This window comes from Ambystoma mexicanum, chromosome 13 (assembly GCF_040938575.1).
Source record: "Ambystoma mexicanum isolate Mex_15411 chromosome 13, UKY_AmexF1_1, whole genome shotgun sequence".
NCBI lineage: Eukaryota > Metazoa > Chordata > Amphibia > Caudata > Ambystomatidae > Ambystoma > Ambystoma mexicanum.
In genome coordinates, this window is record NC_090938.1 from 34,619,996 (window position 1) to 34,638,558 (window position 18,563).

The 18,563-nt window shown below is 50.8% G+C and overlaps 1 protein-coding gene across 1 annotated transcript in view; it reads right to left on the reverse strand.

Moving 5' to 3' along the window:
- Nucleotides 1-1,568: 1,568 nt before the first annotated feature.
- Nucleotides 1,569-18,563, reverse strand: part of REN (renin) — a 103,766-nt gene continuing 86,771 nt past the window's right edge. Inside the window, exons 8-9 of the mRNA XM_069633106.1 lie at nucleotides 15,992-16,090; nucleotides 1,569-5,535 (exon numbers count right to left, since the gene is read on the reverse strand). Coding sequence (XP_069489207.1) covers nucleotides 5,374-5,535; nucleotides 15,992-16,090 — 261 coding nt within the window. The 3' untranslated portion in view covers nucleotides 1,569-5,373. The remainder of the gene's footprint in view (nucleotides 5,536-15,991; nucleotides 16,091-18,563) is intronic.

Below are 18,563 nucleotides of genomic sequence, written 5' to 3' on the forward strand. Positions count from 1 at the left end.
GTTTTGGTATAGAGTAGGGGTCTCCGACCTGACACCAGGCATATGTTTTGGCCCACAGCAAGAGGCCAGTGTTGGAGAGCACGCAGTACACCAGGCTGTTTTACTTTGTGAGCAGAGTTTCGAATTGAGGGGAGCTGGGAGCTATTTAGCTCCTGCTTGTGGCCTAGAAGAGCCCGTTAGCTTGACACCAACAGCTGCCAGGAGCCACTTTTCGACCCTCGAGCCAAGTGGTGCCGAATACACACACCTATGTGACAATTGGGTGCATTTGGGATAATCTATAAATGAGTATTGGGACGCATTTATATGACATTTAAAGCATAAGATTTCATGAATAATGGGCAAAGTGCTGAGTTTGCATCTCATGAGGAAGTTTGATTTGTGGAACGCTATGTACCAGCTCCTGGTTCCACAGTGGCAGCTCCTGGCCACTGGTTAATGCTGGATACCCAGGAGCTGCTTTTAGCTCCTGCTTATCCAATCTTAATTTCGATCCGCTGTTGTGAGGCCTGCTCGCCCCAACCTGACTTATTGACCCCCCTCTAAATGATCCTAGCACTTTAGACTACACATACAACCCACCCCCACAGGAGGCCTCCACAGGTCTAGCCATTAACTCATCAACACTAAACGAGCCATGACTAAGCTCTCCTCTTTAGCCCTGTTGCACACTCCCACACCAGCGGCTAACCAGACATAAAGCGGCCTCGTCTATCAGATCTTGGGATCTTCCCTATGGATAACATACTCTCGAGCGTCTGCAGCAATCCCGTGGAACCTAATCCCCACTTGGGTCCCGGGTACCTCCCACCTGCACCGATCGACACCAGGTCTTGCATCTGCCTCTCCCGGTATCCCTCTAATGACCGCCACACTCATCTCTTCTGACAAGGCAACACTTAGCGAGGCCAGCGAAGCAGCCAGAAGGGCGGCGCTATATAAGGCCACGTTACAGTACGTTACAATGAGGCGGTAGCTGTACTGCTGAGGAGGCCCGTGCCCTAGAAGGCGCTCCTTTTAGCAAGGCACATTGTTGGATTTTGGCTAAGCTTGTTACACTTGACTCAAGGATGAGCCCGTCCCTTTGTTTACCCTGCATTCAACCTAACGTCTTCCCGAAAGCATGCGCCTTAATCTCAGACACGCTACCAAAGGTGAGCCAAGGCAGTGATGCAGAGCCTTTGTTTGCTATGGGCAGTGAACTGACCAGGATCACTGGGTTGAAAGAGGAGGCATGTAGTGCAGCTAAACAACTTAAGCCCCATGTGGGGTGGGGGTGAAGGGGCGACCGTGCCTACCTCTTGCAGACATCGTTCAAGGAGCAGTCAGTCCTGTTTCTTTGATCTGGGCATATGCTCATTAGTTGCATTCCATACTGTTTGTATTCTTTTTTTTTATATAGCGCTTTAATCTAAAGCGCTTTACATAGGACACATTTACATACATTACTATTGTACTATTACTGGACAATACTACACTAGGCCACTTGCTCTGCACACAACAGCTCAGTTTAAGGGGGGCATCAGGTCCCGGAAAAAAAAATGTAATGACTAGGCACACACAACACATCAGGTGGACAAGAGAAATCTTTATTGGAAGCAGGAAGTGGACCCAGGCTGAGGGAAAAACTCACAGTTCTTTAAGTGCATCAACAAAAACATCCTCTCATGTCTTAGACCACAGTCTGCACCTCATCGAGATGCCCAATTGCCCCTGATGTGTGCTTACTTCTACCTTGCGCGTTGGCTTGGCACAAGCAACAAGACCCCAACAGAACCATGATCTCAGTGGTTCCGCCACGGTGCCATCCTGGATTCAGGTGTGTAGGTGCCACGGCTTGTGGGTCTGATTTCCGGGGTGTTGATGGTACCGTACCCTTGTAACTGGTTTTTAGGTTCGGCATAGGAGTACCAAATAGGAAGGCCCATTCCTAGGGCTGGTGGGTCTCGGTATTGGTTTTCAAGGGTGCAGGGGATTAACACATGGTTTGTAGGTCTGAATTTGGGTGGTTGACACAGGGCATCTGCTCAAAGGTTGGAATTCTAACCTCAGGATGCTGAAGGTCCAGATCCCAGATGCAGGACTATGAGGTCAGGATTTGGGATTTTGAGGGTCCACAGTAAAGTTTGAGGATTCATGTGGGCTGATGAGGTGTTGATATTAGATGGTTCTGCTTCTCGATGGTCTTGGAGGTGGCATGGGCGGTGTGTGACTTGTTGGATTTTCTTTTCTAAGGATCTCATGGGTGGTGCGGGTGGAATGGGCTCTTCATGGTTCTCCTTCTCTGTGGTCTTGGAGGTGGTACGGGCGGTATGTGACTTGTTGGATTTTCTTTTCTAAGGATCTCATGGGTGGTGCGGGTGGAATGGACTCTTCATGGTTCTCCTTCTCTGTGGTCTTGGAGGTGGTACGGGCGGTATGTGACTTTTTGGATTTTCTTTTCTAAGGATCTCATGGGTGGTGCGGGTGGAATGGACTCTTCATGGTTCTCCTTCTCTGTGGTCTTGGAGGTGGTACGGGCCGTATGTGACTTGTCGGATTTCCTTTTCTAAGGATCTCATGGGTGGTGCGGGTGGAATGGACTCTTCACGGTTCTCCTCTGTGGTCTTGGAGGTGGTACGGTCGGTATGTGACTTGTTGGATTTTCTTTTCTAAGGATCTCATGGGTGGTGCGGCTGGAATGGACTCTTCATGGTTCTCCTTCTCTGTGGTCTTGGAGGTGGTACGGGTGGTATGTGACTTGTTGGATTTTCTTTTCTAAGGATCTCATGGGTGGTGCGGGTGGAATGGACTCTTCATGGTTCACCTTCTCTGTGGTCATGGAGGTGGTACGGGCGGTATGTGACTTGTTGGATTTTCTTTTCTAAGGATCTCATGGGTGGTGCTGGTGGAATGTACCCTTTGTGGTTCTCCTCCTCAGAGGGTCGTGCAGCTGCATTTGACTAGAGAGAGCTTCTGGGGTCACAGTGGAGAGTGGTATCTACATAGTGGGGCTGAAAGGTGTCCCCTTTCACCAGGGACTCTGGGAGTGGAACACACAGAAAAGCTTCTGGGGCAGTTAACTTTCCAGAGAGTCCAATGGGTGGTATGTGTGAAGTGGGCTGTGGAGGGTTCTCCTTCCCACAGAGTCTCATCGGTGGTGTGTGTGGAGGGAGCTCTGGAAGGCTCTCCTCCCTTCAGAGTCTCATGAGTGCTATTTTTGGAATGGCCTTTGGAGGATTCTCCTTCCCACAGATTCTCGTGGGTGGTATTTGTCGAGTGGCTATGGGGGGTACTCCTTTCCACAGACTCTCATGCGTGGTATGTGAGAAGTGGCTTTGGAAGGCTCTCCTTCCCACAGAGTCTGATGGGTGGTATTTGTGGAATGGCCTGTGGAGGATTGTACTTCACAGAGACTCTCATGTGTAATTTGTGTGCAGTGGCTCTTGAGGGGTTTTCTTCCGAGAGAGTGTTATGAGTGGTGGGTGTGCAGTGGTAATCCCATGGGTTTGGAGGAGTAGAAATGTTCAGTTTGCCCTGGAGGGGTCCCCTGCATTAATTGCCTCAGAGGTGGTGTAATGAGTCCTGCAGGTTTTTTCTTTGCCCATGGTGGAGGGGGTGGGGCTTCCTGGTGTTGCTCTGTAGGATTATCCTTTCAGAATATCTTGTGGGTGGTATTGCTGGGGGGGAGGGCTGGAAGGTTCTCTTTTCTCCATGGTCTTGTGGGTGTATGGGTGGTGTGTGCCCTTCAAGATTCTTCTTTTATGTTATCTCATGGGTGGTACTGGTGGAGGGGGGGGGGCTGAATGGTTATTTTATCCCCATGGTCTTGTGGGTGTTTGGTGGTGTGTGCCCTTCAGGAATCTCATTTCAGAAGATCAGTTGGATGGTACTGGTGGAGTGGACTCTGCATGGTTCTACTTTCTCTCTGGTCTTGTTGGTGTATGGGTGGCATGTGTCCTATAGGAGTGTTCTTTCAGAAGATCTTGTGGATGGTACTGCTTGAGTGGCCCTTGCATGGTTCTCTTTCACCGTGGTTTTGGAGGGGGTATGGGTGGCGTGTGCCCTATTGGACTCTTCTTTAAGAAGATCTTGTGTGTGGGGCTGGTGGAGTGGGCCTTAGATACTTCTACTTTCTCTGTGGTTTTATGGTTGTTTGGTTGTCGTGCGCCCTTCTGGATTCTCATTTAAGAAGATCCCTCGGGTGGTATTGGTGGAGTGGACCCTGCATAGTTCTACTTTCTCTGCGGTTTTATGGTTGTATGGGTGGCATGTGCCCTTCAGGAATCTAATTTCAGAAGATCCCTCGGGTGTTATTGGTGAAGTGGACCCTGCATAGTTCTACTTTCTCTGCGGTCTTATGGTTGTATGGGTGGCATGTGCCCTTCAGGAATCTAATTTCAGAAGATCCCTCGGGTGGTACTGGTGGAGTGGGCCCTGGATAGTTCTCTTTCACCCTGGTCTTGGAGGGGCTGTGGGTGGCGTGCGCCCTATAGGACTCTTCTTTCAGAAGACCTCGTGGGCTTTTGTCCATAGTCTTGTGGGTGTTTGGGTGGCATGTGATGTGCAGGATTCTCAGTTCAGGATATTATTTGGGTGGTACTGGTGGACCGGGCTCTGCATGGTTCTCCTTATCGGGGGGCCTTGCACGTGAGTTGGAAGGAATGGGTTGCAGGTCTCTTTTCCCAAGGGTCTTGGGGAGTGGGGCAGGGGGTGGGTGGAAGCTTGATGTTTCTACTTTCTCTGCTGGAGTGGGCCCTGCATGGTGGTTCTCCTCCCCCTAGCCTCTGCCAGGTGGTACAACTTAAGTGGACCCTATTGGGTGCTGATGTCCTTGGGGTCTTGTGAATGGTACAGATGCAGCCAGCCCTGCAGGGCTCTTCTTACGCCCGGGTCTCGGGGTGGTGAAAATGAAGTGGACGCTGCATGGTTCTCCTTTCAAAGGTGGCATTTGTGGAGAGGGCACTGCACGCTCGCCTTGCTCCAGAGTCTCTGGGGTGGTATAGATCAAATGGCCCCTGCGTTGCTCGCCTTTCCCCAGGTTGTTGGGGGAGGTGTGTGGAAGTAGCGGGCCCTACGACATTCTCTTTGTAAGTGGGTGGTACAGGCAGAGTGGTGACTGCAGGGCTCGCCTTGTAGAGTCTCGGCTAGAGGAGTCTTCTTCGTTGCAGTATTTTGATGTACAATATGGGAGGCCATGGGCCCTGCAGGTTTCTTCTGGCGTTGGGGGTGGCTGCGCCAGGTGGTCCACTGGTTGCCACAGCATCCTCATTTGTGGTTGGCAGAGGTGTCCAGGCACAAGCATCAGTCACTTTGTGGTGTTGGTGGCGGTTGGGAAGCAATGAAGTTGGGGGTGGCAGCTGGGACGCAAGTGTTGATCTGGGGGTGGCAGCGTCATACTGATGTGGCGAATCCGATGCGATTGTTGCTGCGGTCAAACTCTGTGTAGTACTGTCCGATGAAGCTGGCTCCTAGGACCCACAGGGGTCCGGTGGGCGGTGGGATGTCCAGCCCAGAGAAGGCCACAGCGCAGACCTCCTCACCAAACTGGGACTGCTGTGGAGAGAGGGAAACACAAAAAGGGTCAGTGCCCAAGTCTGCCCTGGGGATGATGCACTCAATGGATGGGGATAGGGGCATAGTCTGGAGACTATGAGGACGAGTCCTCAGGGTATGGGTAGAGAGGCATACCTGTCATCATTAGAGATGGGAAGCTCAGCAGTGGGCACGAGGGCAGGGGCGATAAGCCGACAGATCCATGGCTATAGGGTTCAGGGGATGGGAACTGGGAACCACCTGGCACCTCTATAGGATGGGAGTTCAGGAGGAGGCAGGGATCAGCATGGGAGAGCCCAGGGGACAGGACCTGGCAGGCACCAGATAAGTGGCACCTGTGCCTAACTCACTCCATAAAACCATTGCTCTCTATAAGGAAATGTAGGTAGTAACAGCACATGTGTCTGACACGTTATGGCACATGTAAATCTCAGGTTATGTGCATGTGTGAATGTGTCTGACCCTCTATGCCACCTGCAATGCTCAGGTGATGAACATGTCTGCCACTATGCCACCTGCAATGCTCAGGTGATGAACATGTCTGCCACTATGCCACCTGCAATGCTCAGGTGATGCACATGTCTGTCCCTCTATGCCATCTGCAATGCTGAGGTGGTGCCCATGTCTGTTCCTCTATGCCAGCCACAATGCTCAGGTGATGAACATATCTGTCACTATGCCATCCGCAATGCTCGGGAGGTGCCCATGTCTGCCTGTCTATGCCACCTGCAATGCTGAGGTGGTGCCCATGTCTGATTGTCTGTGCCACCTGCAATGCTCAGGTCATGCATATGTCTGCCTCTCTGTGCCACCTGCAATGTTCAGGTGATGCACATGTCTGTCCCTCTATGCCATCCGCAATGCTCGGGAGGTGCCCATGTATGACTGTCTATGCCACCTGCAGTGCTCAGGTGATGAACATGCCTGTCCCTCTATGCTATCCTCAGTGCTGAGGTGGTGCCCATGTCTGTTCCTCTATGCCAGCCGCAATGCTGAGCTGATGCTTATGTCAGACCCTCCACGCCACTTGCAATGCTCAGGTGATAGACCAGCACAATAAGTAGTGGCATCCAAAAAGAAGACCTCTGATATGGTGGCAGCGGAGGGTGAACTCTTATCTAGACTGGATGAGTCTAATTGCCTGGATGTGGGTCTAGCCTAATCCATCCTCAGACATCTTCAACTGGCCTAGAACCGGGTGCAAGAATGATCCTGGGCCTTAGAATAAGGGCGCCATCACCTTGGGTTTGAAATGCCTCCACTGCCTCTCCCCCCCACAGGACAGGGGGTTGGATTCAAGCTTCTCTGCATGGATTCTAAGGGCCTGATTCACAGAAGTGTTTACTAATGGCGCAATCCCATAGGAAAATGCTCTGTGAATCAGGCCCTAAGGGCCCACAGGTGTATCCCCAGCAAGAAGCATTACATGAGAAAGCACTGGCCTCCTCCTGAACCTACACCCACATGTAAGCGCTGGGCGTCCGGGCCCAGTGCCCGAAACAACCTGCCACTTGTTCTCAGGCTTCAGACAGTCTTCATCTGTTCAGGGAGAGACTGAAAACCCTTCTCTTTCAGAAAGCATGCCTTGCTGGATCCCCCTACCCCTTCCGCAGGCCACAGGAAGATCCCCCTGTGCTGCTCCATCTACTCTCACCCTGGGTTTTCAATCTCTACATGGCCCCTTTGGCCCACCTCATCTCTACCTTCTCTAACTTTCAGTGTTATGCATATGACACTCAGCTTTCCTTCAGGCTACCCTCAGCCTACTCTCCTCTCTCACTCATTCCTGACTGTATCCGCGGTTCAGGAATGGTACACCTCCAACGATCTCTGCCTTAATGCCAGCAAGACCAAGATCCTCCGCTTTCCCTCTTTCACTCTGGCTGCCCTTCCTTGGGCCCTCTCCCTGCGCCTTCGTGTGAGGCAAAAAAAACCTTGTGGTCATCTTCGACTTCGCTCTCTCCTTCTATCGTCACATCACAGACCGCTCGAAGAAGTCCCACTACCAGCTGCACCGCCTCAGAGGTAATTTTCCTTTTCTCATTTTCCCTCAGAAGCTCAACATCTCCAGAGCCCTGGTTCTCTCTTGGTTGGACTATTGCAATAGCCTCATTCCCAACCCGCCTTCCTCTACTCTTCGCCCTCTGCAACGTCTACAGAACAGGACTTCAAGACTTGTCCTTGGGCTCAAACCCAGGGATCGTATCTCTACACTCTTGAAATCTCTTCACTGGCTCCCAGTGGCTGCAAGGGTCAAGTTCAAGTTCAACCCACTCCCTCAACATCTTCCTTCTTGAAGCCTTCGCTCAACTACCTCTAACTCCCTGACAGCTTCTCCAGGCAGAGGGTAGATCTCTCTCCGCTGCAGGGATCTCCCTCTCTCAAACAGGACCACCTCATGTTCCGGAAGCAGCTCTAGACCTTCCTTTTCCTTGCTCTCCCCTCCTGACCGACCTGCACTGGCTGGTCACCTAGCTACCCTCGGATCTCAATGGAAGCAGGCACACTCCGGGCACTTAAGGGTTGTATCTGTAACCCTACAGCCCCCTTCCTCCTGCACTACCTGCCTGCTCTTACTCAGAGCAAGAGCACTGCCCTGACCCTGACCCAATAGCACTCCCCCCACCCTGGCACTTCTCCTCTCCCACCCTACACTGGAATCTGAATGCCAGAAGGCCGAGTAGGTTGTTCTGGCCTTGTTCTAAATGACTCATCATATCATACTCTTGACTGCACCTTTCCACACCCCACACCCCACACCCCACACCCCACACCCCACACCCCACACCCCACACCCCACACCCCACACCCCACACCCCACACCCCACACCCCACACCCCACACCCCACACCCCACACCCCACACCCCACACCCCACTCATGAGTGGCAACCAGCTCAACCATGCACCCTCCCTACTCAGTTAGGATGAGATGATCCCTGCAGTTCTTCCTGACCAGACTGGATGTCTAGGGTGGGGGAATGGGGAATAGCACATGACTGTCCCAGATCCTGCACCTTAACAAGCAGACCACTCTCTAAAGACTTGGTATGGAACAGCTGCCTTATCTTCTGAAAGGAGTCTGTTAATAGAGCTTTCAGGAGTCTTGACACTGGAAACCATAGCCTCACGTACAGTGCTTCAGCTGTCCAAAATTATATATATGTCCTGCAATTTAGAGACATCTCTTTATTAGGGTGAATTTTGTGAACAATCAAAATAGAAGAGTCCATTATTCACTTAAAAGGTTTTCTTACTGAATCACTATAAGACATGTTTAACATTTAAAATTGTGGGCATTGTGATGTTCCCATAATGCACTTTGCTTTTATGCAAATCACCAGGATTGGATTCTATTAAGAGATACTGTGTTACACAAAATGGCTGGGCCGCACCCCTTGCAGTACAGTCTGGGGCCACTGGGAGGGAGCCAATGGGACTGGTACTGGGTCACAGTCTGGGGCTACTGGGAGGGAGCCCATGGGACTGTCACTGCGAAACAGTCTGGGGCCACTGGGGGGTTTGTGAGCAAACCAAGGAGTAAAATATTCTTATCTGGAGCCCTCTCACTGGAGTAGTCTTGGACCACGGTGGGGAGAGCCCATGGGACTGGCACTGGGGCACAGTCTGGGGCCACTGAGGAGAGAGCCCATGGGACTGTCAATGGAGCACAGTCTGGGACCACTCGGGGGAGAGCCCATGGGACCGGCACTGGGGCACAGCCTAGGACCACTGAGGGGAGAGCCCATTGGACTGGCACAGGGCACAGTCTGGGGCCACTGGGGGGGAGAGCCCATGGGACCGGCACTGGGGCACAGTCTGGGGCCACTAGGGAGAGAGCCCATGGGACCGGCACTGGGGCACAGTCTAGGACCACTGAGGGGAGAGCCCATTGGACTGGCATAGGGCACAGTCTGGGGCCACTGGGGGAAGACCCCATGGGACTGTCACTGGGGCACATTCTGGGGCCACTGCAGGAATGCCCGTGGGACTGGCACTGGGCACAGTCTGAGCCCACTGGGAGGGAGAGGCCATGGGACTGGCACTAAGGTACAGCCTGGGGCCACTTGGGAGAGAGCCCATGGGACTGGCACTGGGCACAGTCTGGGCCCACTGGGAGGGAGAACCCATTGGACTGGCACAGGGCACAGTCTGGGGCCACTGGGGGAAGACCCCATGGGACTGTCACTGGGGCACAGTCTGGGGCCACTGGGGGGGAGAGCCCATGGGACCGGCACTGGGGCACAGTCTGGGGCCACTGGGGGGAGAGCCCATGGGACCGGCACTGGGGCAACGTCTAGGACCACTGAGGGGAGAGCCCATTGGACTGGCACAGGGCACAGTCTGGGGCCACTGGGGGAAGACCCCATGGGACTGTCACTGGGGCACAGTCTGGGGCCACTGCAGGAATGCCCGTGGGACTGGCACTGGGCACAGTCTGAGCCCACTGGGAGGGAGAGGCCATGGGACTGGCACTAAGGTACAGCCTGGGGCCACTTGGGAGAGAGCCCATGGGACTGGCACTGGGCACAGTCTGGGCCCACTGGGAGGGAGAGGCCATGGGACTGGCACTAAGGCACAGCCTGGGGCCACTTGGGGGAGAGCCCATGGGACTGGCACTGGGGCACAGTGTGGGGTCTCTGGGGGGAGAGCCCATGGGACTGGCACAAGGGCACGGTCTGTGGCCACTGGTGGAAGAGCCCATGGGACTGGCACCAGGGTACAGTCTGGGATCACTAGGGCACAGTTTGGGGCCACTGGGGGGAGAGCCCATGGGACTGGTATTGTGCTGGGGCTCAGTCTGGTGCTGTGATTAATTCAGCCATCCACACAGGGAGTGTGCGCTCGCCTGGGCTTTTTTGATTTCTTGGTCATAAAAATGAATGCTGGGAGATCAACCTCTGAAAATGTGTGAGGCCATTCCAGACATATTTTCCCTGCTCACCTCATGAAACGCATAGTCACATGTACTCTGGGAGGACACAGCCTACAGGTGCAGTCCTCCCCTGTCATGTTCAGCTGGAATGTGACAGCCACGGGTACCACAAAGCACCTCAAGAAGGGGGAAGGGACACCTTCGTCCGGCCATAGGCAGCCTAATTTAAATTGCAAAGGCCCCATGGATCTGCCTCCCTATTGTCTAGTTCGGCTGGTGGCAATGCATACTAATGAGAAATAATTAAGGCAAGTCTGCAAAGGGGCTTGGTCAAAGGATAGACAACAGGAAGGCGGGGCTAACACCTCTTCGATATGCAATGTGTCAACTTGAAGCTAGTTCCTGTATGAAAGACAGTGAATGGCATGTCTGGGTCCACTAGTACCGTAGGCAAACACTGCTGAGCGGCCTCCCTTCAGAGGCAGAAGTATGTGATTTGAGGGAGACAGGAAGTCTGCTCTTGTCACAAACTTCAAGGGAGACCTGCGTTTTGATCAAGAGTCACAGAGGGCTCAGTTAACCAGTGAGGCATTTTGATCTACAACAGACAGGAAGATGGCTGGGATTTAGGAGGATATGTTGTCACCCCTTACCTTTCCTGTTGCAGAGCACTCTGGTTCTGACATCATGCATAACAGAAGATTTTTGGTGGGAAACCAGGATTGGTTCATTAAGGTAGGCTTAGCATGCACCAATCACTGGGGCCCATTAGTAAGAAGGACTCATTTGGTCCCTGTCTAAAGTTACAGTCTACCTTATAGCTTCCGCCAGTGAACGAAGGCCAGGACCTCCAAGAGAGAAGCAAGATCCCTCCCCTAAACATCTCCAAGGGAACAGAGGGAGATACTGGACTCAGAGGACCTGTCCAGTAGCCCCAGAACATGTACCCAGCCAGCACACAGCGTGCCCTGCTAGGTTCTGCCAGCAAGCTTGCTAGGTGAGAAGTGCCAGAGAGTCTCTGAACAAAGGACAAGGCTGTTGCCTGCAAATACTCTCCTCAGCTTTGGCCTGTCCACCTTGAAAGGACTCCATGAGCCCTGTGAAGAAGCTAGGAGGAGTGCTGCACAAGCATCAACCAGTCACCATCTTTGAAGGACATTTATGAGGCAGTTGAAGACTCAAACCGCGAACAGCTGCAAAACACACTGTTGTCACGCTGCAGTCAATAAAGCCTCAACCAGCATTCCATATCCGTGAACCAGCACAGACACAAAGATTCTTGACCCAGAGCCGCTGTGTAGGCCAGCCTGTAGCCTGTAGCCGTCCGTCCAGCCTCGCTTGCCAAACTTCTTACTGTCTGATACCCGCAGCTGTCTCCCGTCTTGAACTCTGTCGCAGGAGCTGCAAAGCGCTCTGAAAGCGACTCGACCCTGTTGAGCACCAAGCACTTCTCAAGCAGCAGGTACATTGTGGTTCTGTCCCTCTGGTCCTTCTGCGAAGGCCCCTAGTGACAGTTACAACCCCTTGCTCCCTTGGTGTTGAAACCAAGTTACCTTGAACAGTTACGACTGATTACTTTACCGACTACTCTCCTGTCAGTATCCAGAGTGCTTCCCTTTCCTTAGTGAAACTGTCTGTCCTCTGTGTTCCTTCACAAGGTGGGTTGTATTTTGCAGTGTACTAGAACTGTCTGTTGTAATAATAATAAAGTAGATATGCTTAGATAACCTTGACTGGACAGTCCCTTTTATCCTTCGGTAATAATTGTATTTCGTTGTGTTGCAACTAACCAACAATCCACAACCTTGCAGAGATAAGCCTGCCGTCCCATCCACGTTACTAAACTTGGACAAGGAGGTTTATAATTGACTTGTGTTCCAATCTGTTCGGATCCCTTCTGGTGTACTAGAGGTGTGGGGATGATTGATGGTTTAGAAACTGATATTCATCCCTGGACCACTGGTGCCCCGGAAGTTGATTCATCACAGGGGCCACTTGTGGGGAGAGCCTGTGGGATTGGGATTATTCTGGGGCACAGTCTGGGCCACTGGGACGGAGAGCCAATGCATTGGCAATGGGACACTGTCTGGTGTTACTGGAGGGAGAGGCCATAGGACTGGGAATGTGCTGGGGCACAGTAGGGCGCCACTGGGACCTTCAGGAGTGGGGTGGGGTGTTCCATCGGCACTCAGGGTGCAGTCACAGCACAGCACAGCACACCACAGCAAATTAGTTATTTAAGTACGAGTGCATATTAACAAATGTCCTCATTCATTCGCTCACAGACAGGGAAAGTAACTTGTTGGACAGGCAAATTCAGACTGGAATTTACTGCCCCCAGTACCCAGGTGCCCCACACTTTGCAAACCTTTAAGGGCACTTTAAAAACCTGATAGTCACAGGATGTTGTCCTATGGATGCATCGCTTGCCAACTATAGTAGCAGATAGTCACAGGGCGTTGTCATATGGATACATAGCTTGCCAACTATACTAGCAGATAGTCACAGGGCGTTGTCATATGGATGCATAGCTTGCCAACTAAGGTAGCTGATAGTCACAGGGCATTGTCATATGGATGCATAGCTTGCCAACTATAGTAGCAGATAGTCACAGTGCGTTGTCATATGGATGCATAGCTTGCCAACTATGGTAGCAGATGGTCACAGAGCATTGTCATATGGATGCATAGCTTGCCCAACTACATAAGCAGATAGTCACAGGGTGTTCTCATATGGATGCATAGCTTGCCAACTATACTAGCAGATAGTCACAGGGCATTGTCATTTGGATGCATCGCTTGCCAACTATGGTAGGAGATAGTCACAGCGAGTTGTCATATGGATGCATAGCTTGCCAACTATGGTAGCAGATAGTCACAGCGAGTTGTCATATGGATGCATCGCTTGCCAACTATGGTAGCAGATAGTCACAGCGAGTTGTCATATGGATGCATAGCTTGCCAACTATGGTAGCAGATAGTCACAGTGAGTTGTCATATGGATGCATCGCTTTCCAACTATGGTAGCAGATAGTCACAGGGTGTTGTCATATGGATGCATCGCTTTCCAACTATGGTAGCAGATAGTCACAGGGTGTTGTCATATGGATGCATAGCTTTCCAACTATAGTAGCAGATAGTCACAGGGTGTTGTCATTTGGATGCATCGCTTGCCAACTATGGTAGCAGATGGTCACAGAGCATTGTCATATGGATGCATAGCTTGCCCAACTACATAAGCAGATAGTCACAGGGCGTTGTCATATGGATACATAGCTTGCCAATTATACTAGCAGATAGTCACAGGGCATTGTCATTTGGATGCATCGCTTGCCAACTATGGTAGCAGATAGTCACAGGGCATTGTGATATGGATGCATCGCTTTCCAACTATGGTAGCAGATAGTCACAGGGTGTTGTCATATGGATGCATCGCTTGCCAACTATAGTAGCAGATAATCACAGGGTGTTGTCATTTGGATGCATTGCTTGCCAACTATGGTAGCAGATGGTCACAGAGCATTGTCATATGGATGCATAGCTTGCCAACTATAGTAGCAGATAGTCACAGTGCGTTGTCATATGGATGCATAGCTTGCCAACTATGGTAGCAGATGGTCACAGAGCATTGTCATATGGATGCATAGCTTGCCCAACTACATAAGCAGATAGTCACAGGGTGTTCTCATATGGATGCATAGCTTGCCAACTATACTAGCAGATAGTCACAGGGCATTGTCATTTGGATGCATCGCTTGCCAACTATGGTAGGAGATAGTCACAGCGAGTTGTCATATGGATGCATAGCTTGCCAACTATGGTAGCAGATAGTCACAGCGAGTTGTCATATGGATGCATCGCTTGCCAACTATGGTAACAGATAGTCACAGCGAGTTGTCATATGGATGCATAGCTTGCCAACTATGGTAGCAGATAGTCACAGTGAGTTGTCATATGGATGCATCGCTTTCCAACTATGGTAGCAGATAGTCACAGGGTGTTGTCGTATGGATGCATAGCTTTCCAACAATAGTAGCAGATAGTCACAGGGTGTTGTCATTTGGATGCATCGCTTGCCAACTATGGTAGCAGATGGTCACAGAGCATTGTCATATGGATGCATAGCTTGCCCAACTACATAAGCAGATAGTCACAGGGCGTTGTCATTTGGATGCATCGCTTGCAAACTATGGTAGCAGATGGTCACAGAGCATTGTCATATGGATGCATAGCTTGCCCAACTACATAAGCAGATAGTCACAGGGCGTTGTCATATGGATGCATAGCTTGCCAACTATACTAGCAGATAGTCACAGGGCATTGTCATTTGGATGCATCGCTTGCCAACTATGGTAGCAGATGGTCACAGAGCATTGTCATTTGGATGCATAGCTTGCCAACTATGGTAGCAGATAGTCACAGGGTGTTGTCATATGGATGCATCGCTTGCCAACTATAGTAGCAGATAATCACAGGGTGTTGTCATTTGGATGCATCGCTTGCCAACTATGGTAGCAGATGGTCACAGAGCATTGTCATATGGATGCATAGCTTGCCCAACTACATAAGCAGATAGTCACAGGGCGTTGTCATATGGATACATATCTTGCCAACTATACTAGCAGATAGTCACAGGGCATTGTCATTTGGATGCATCGCTTGCCAACTATGGTAGGAGATAGTCACAGCGAGTTGTCATATGGATGCATAGCTTGCCAACTATGGTAGCAGATAGTCACAGAGCATTGTCATATGGATGCATAGCTTGGCCAACTACATAAGCAGATAGTCACAGGGCGTTGTCATTTGGATGCATCGCTTGCCAACTATGGTAGCAGATGGTCACAGAGCATTGCCATATGGATGCATAGCTTGCCCAACTACATAAGCAGATAGTCACAGGATGTTGTCCTATGGATGCATCGCTTGCCAACTATGGTAGCAGATAGTCACAGGGCGTTGTCATATGGATACATACCTTGCCAACTATGGTAGCAGATAGTCACAGGGCATTGTCATATGGATGCATCGCTTGCCAACTATGGTAGAAGATGGTCACAGAGCATTGTCATATGGATGCATACTTGCCAACTATATTAGCAGATAGTCACAGGGCATTGTCATATGGATGCATCGCTTGCCAACTATGGTAGCAGATGGTCACAGAGCATTGTCATATGGATGCATACTTGCCAACTATATTAGCAGATAGTCACAGGGCATTGCCATATGGGTGCATAGCTTGCCAACTATACTAGCAGATAACTTGTAAACTTCAGCCAGGGTCTGATGGCCTCATGGGTTTCTCACCAGGATACAGAGCTTGTCTTCACCGGGGATTGAAGGTCACAGGAATTTCCACGGGAATGCAGAACATGTCACCTCTAGTGAGTGATAGTCTCAGTGGTGTGACTCAGGACTACATAAATCACTGATATGTTTCACTGTGAGAGCCTGTAACCTCCTCTGTCCGCCCCTACCTCTAGCATTGTCGGCTTCTAATCCTCGCCGCAGAAATGACCTCGTGTAATGCCCAATTCTAATTCTGCTCTACTTTTCCCAACACGATAACTGCCGACATACCCTGAGAATGTAGGCCGGCCCGCTGAGCGTGTAAGCGTTCCCGCCCATATGGAAGGAGATGTCCGGCAGGTGTTGAATCTTGTCGCAGTCAACGATATACTGTGAAAAGAAAAGCAAGTCTGTTATACAAGGAACCTTCTCTAAGGGAGAGATAAAGAAGCACAGCAAACTAAGAAAATCCCAGGAGGAGGAAAAAGGGGCTTATACCAGATACCTCCACTCGAAGGCGCTAATCCAAACTATGCTATGCAGTGATTTTCCATTTCATGAAATTTAACAAAGAGGCATGATTCCAGAGATTTCCTGTAGGGGGAGCTAAACTAAAACATTTTATACAAGATTTCACTACTGGAGGTAAAGTAAACTAAGAAATGTTATACAAGGAATGTCCACTAAGGGGCGCTAAACAGACAAATGATGCAAGGAAAGCCTTCTAAGACAGGGGTGTTCAAACTGTGGGGTTGGTCTCCTAAGAGTCACAGAGGATATCCATGGTGAGATTGAGGCCATTTAAAAAGGTTGGGCCGCTTTCAAGAGAAAATATAGGCAGTTGTGGAATTGGGGGGAGGCCCCAACAATATTTTTTTTCTCAAAGGGGGGACACTGCATAAACACATCTGGATACCACTGCCATAAGGCAAGGAAGACACTCCAATACGTATAAAAGCCTAATAATGTCTGTGCAATGAGGACTGAGCCTGCACACACACACAAGCAGACGCCCCTTCACAGACATCCTTATAAATGATGTCAGCGCAGATCAGGGAGATGCCAAAGCGCACCCAATGGGAAAGAGAGGGGTAGGGGGCGAGAGAGAGACTGATACCCCCTCCTCAATAGGGAGAGAGAATGGCCGCGGGGGTGGCAGGTGAGAGCCTAGGTAAGAGGTGAGAGGGGGAGAAAGAGAGAGGCATTCAGAGAGAGGGAAAGGCAGGCGGAGGGAAAGAGACAGAGGAAGTGTTCTGAATAGGGAGAGGGGGGGGCATGGAGGGCGAGGGGCCATCCCTCCCCCACTCTTCATATTCTCATATACTTGCTCTCTTTTAAATCTCAGCCATATACGTCGAATGAGTCAAACGTTATTAGAAATAGAATTTTTGCAATAATCAATGATTCGTAGTTTTCACTGTAACTTTAGGGCGCTGGCGGCCAGAACCCACAAAACGTTTGCTGGCATTTGCTACACAAGCCCCAATGCTCCAATCACAGGACTGCCAGGCCATACCACACTGATGATGCCTGATAACGGTGGAACCGGAGTACAGCTGCCTGCAGACTTGAGAAATAGATTGAGAGAGTGAGAGAAAGAAAGGGGAGAATGAGAGAGAAGAGCTAGGCGGAGAGACACTCCTCAATGTGAGAGATAGGGGTACAGTGAGAGACAGAAAGAGAGACGGCGGGAAGAGATGGCCAGTAGAGAGGATGGCAGAGATTTGAACAGATGGGGAGAGAGGAAGAGCTTGATACAGGAAGAGACCTCCTCTTAGTGAGTCGGCTCTTGATGGAGAGAGAGGGAGGGAGAGGGGGTGAAGGCTAGGGGAGAGAGGTGAAGGGAGATAGAGGGGAGAAGAGGGAAAGAGAGAGAGAAGAGACATAGGGGCAGATTCACGATATGATATGGCATTTATAACGCGCTGATACACAAGTGTTTCAAGGCGCGATTCATGGAATTATAGCACAGAACATAGGCTACATGCAGCCAATCTGCACGTGCAACTAAGTTTGTCGATTCATAGAATCGGATGCGCAGCACTTTTCCTGGACTTGCGTGGGTTTCGCGCTGGCGTGGCACGGCTGTGCGAGCTGTCGAGGGGCTTGCGCGAGACTCCAAGCAGAGGGTGGCCGTGACCTGCGCAGAGAGCTGGAATGGGCAGAACAACGGAAATGGCAACTAACTTGCGAAGAAGTGGGCATTCCGAGGGACGGCCTGCAGCCAGTTCCTTGTATGTCCACTACTGCGTGCCAAGAGACGTATTCATGGAATCGATTGCGCAATATCTCGGCTTGGAAATGAGCACACAAGTCATACATAGGATCCGCCACCCGAATGCTGGCCTAAGAACACTTGCACGTAGGATTTTCAATGCGCAGGTGGGATTGCATGTCAGATTTTGGGGTGCGTGTAGTCAATTGGGGTTCTGATGTAATGTAGTGGTGCATGTAACCTGTGTAGTGGGGTACAGGAATGTTTTACATGGGTTCGCATACACTTTCCCAAATTATTGCCAAGTTATGATTTTTCATACGGGTGTGGTCGGGGTGCCGGGTACAGTTGCGAGGGATCCTTCACAGGCAATCCGAATCGCAGGCCAGGTTAGGGGGAACCCCACGCAATGTTTGAAGGGTGCGTGTATTCACACCCGGGTAAGTGCGCGAATGTAGCTGATTTGGAAGTTTCCTGCTTTGCGTGTGGGCGTGTCGGGGCATTCCTGTCGTGACTTGCAAAAACAGTTACTTTGCGCAAACAATTCCATGACTACGCATTGCGTACATTTTTATTTCTATGTGCAGGCTGGCACAGTGTCCTTCTCGGTGCGTGGACTTTGCACGATAACTGCACTAAATTTCATGA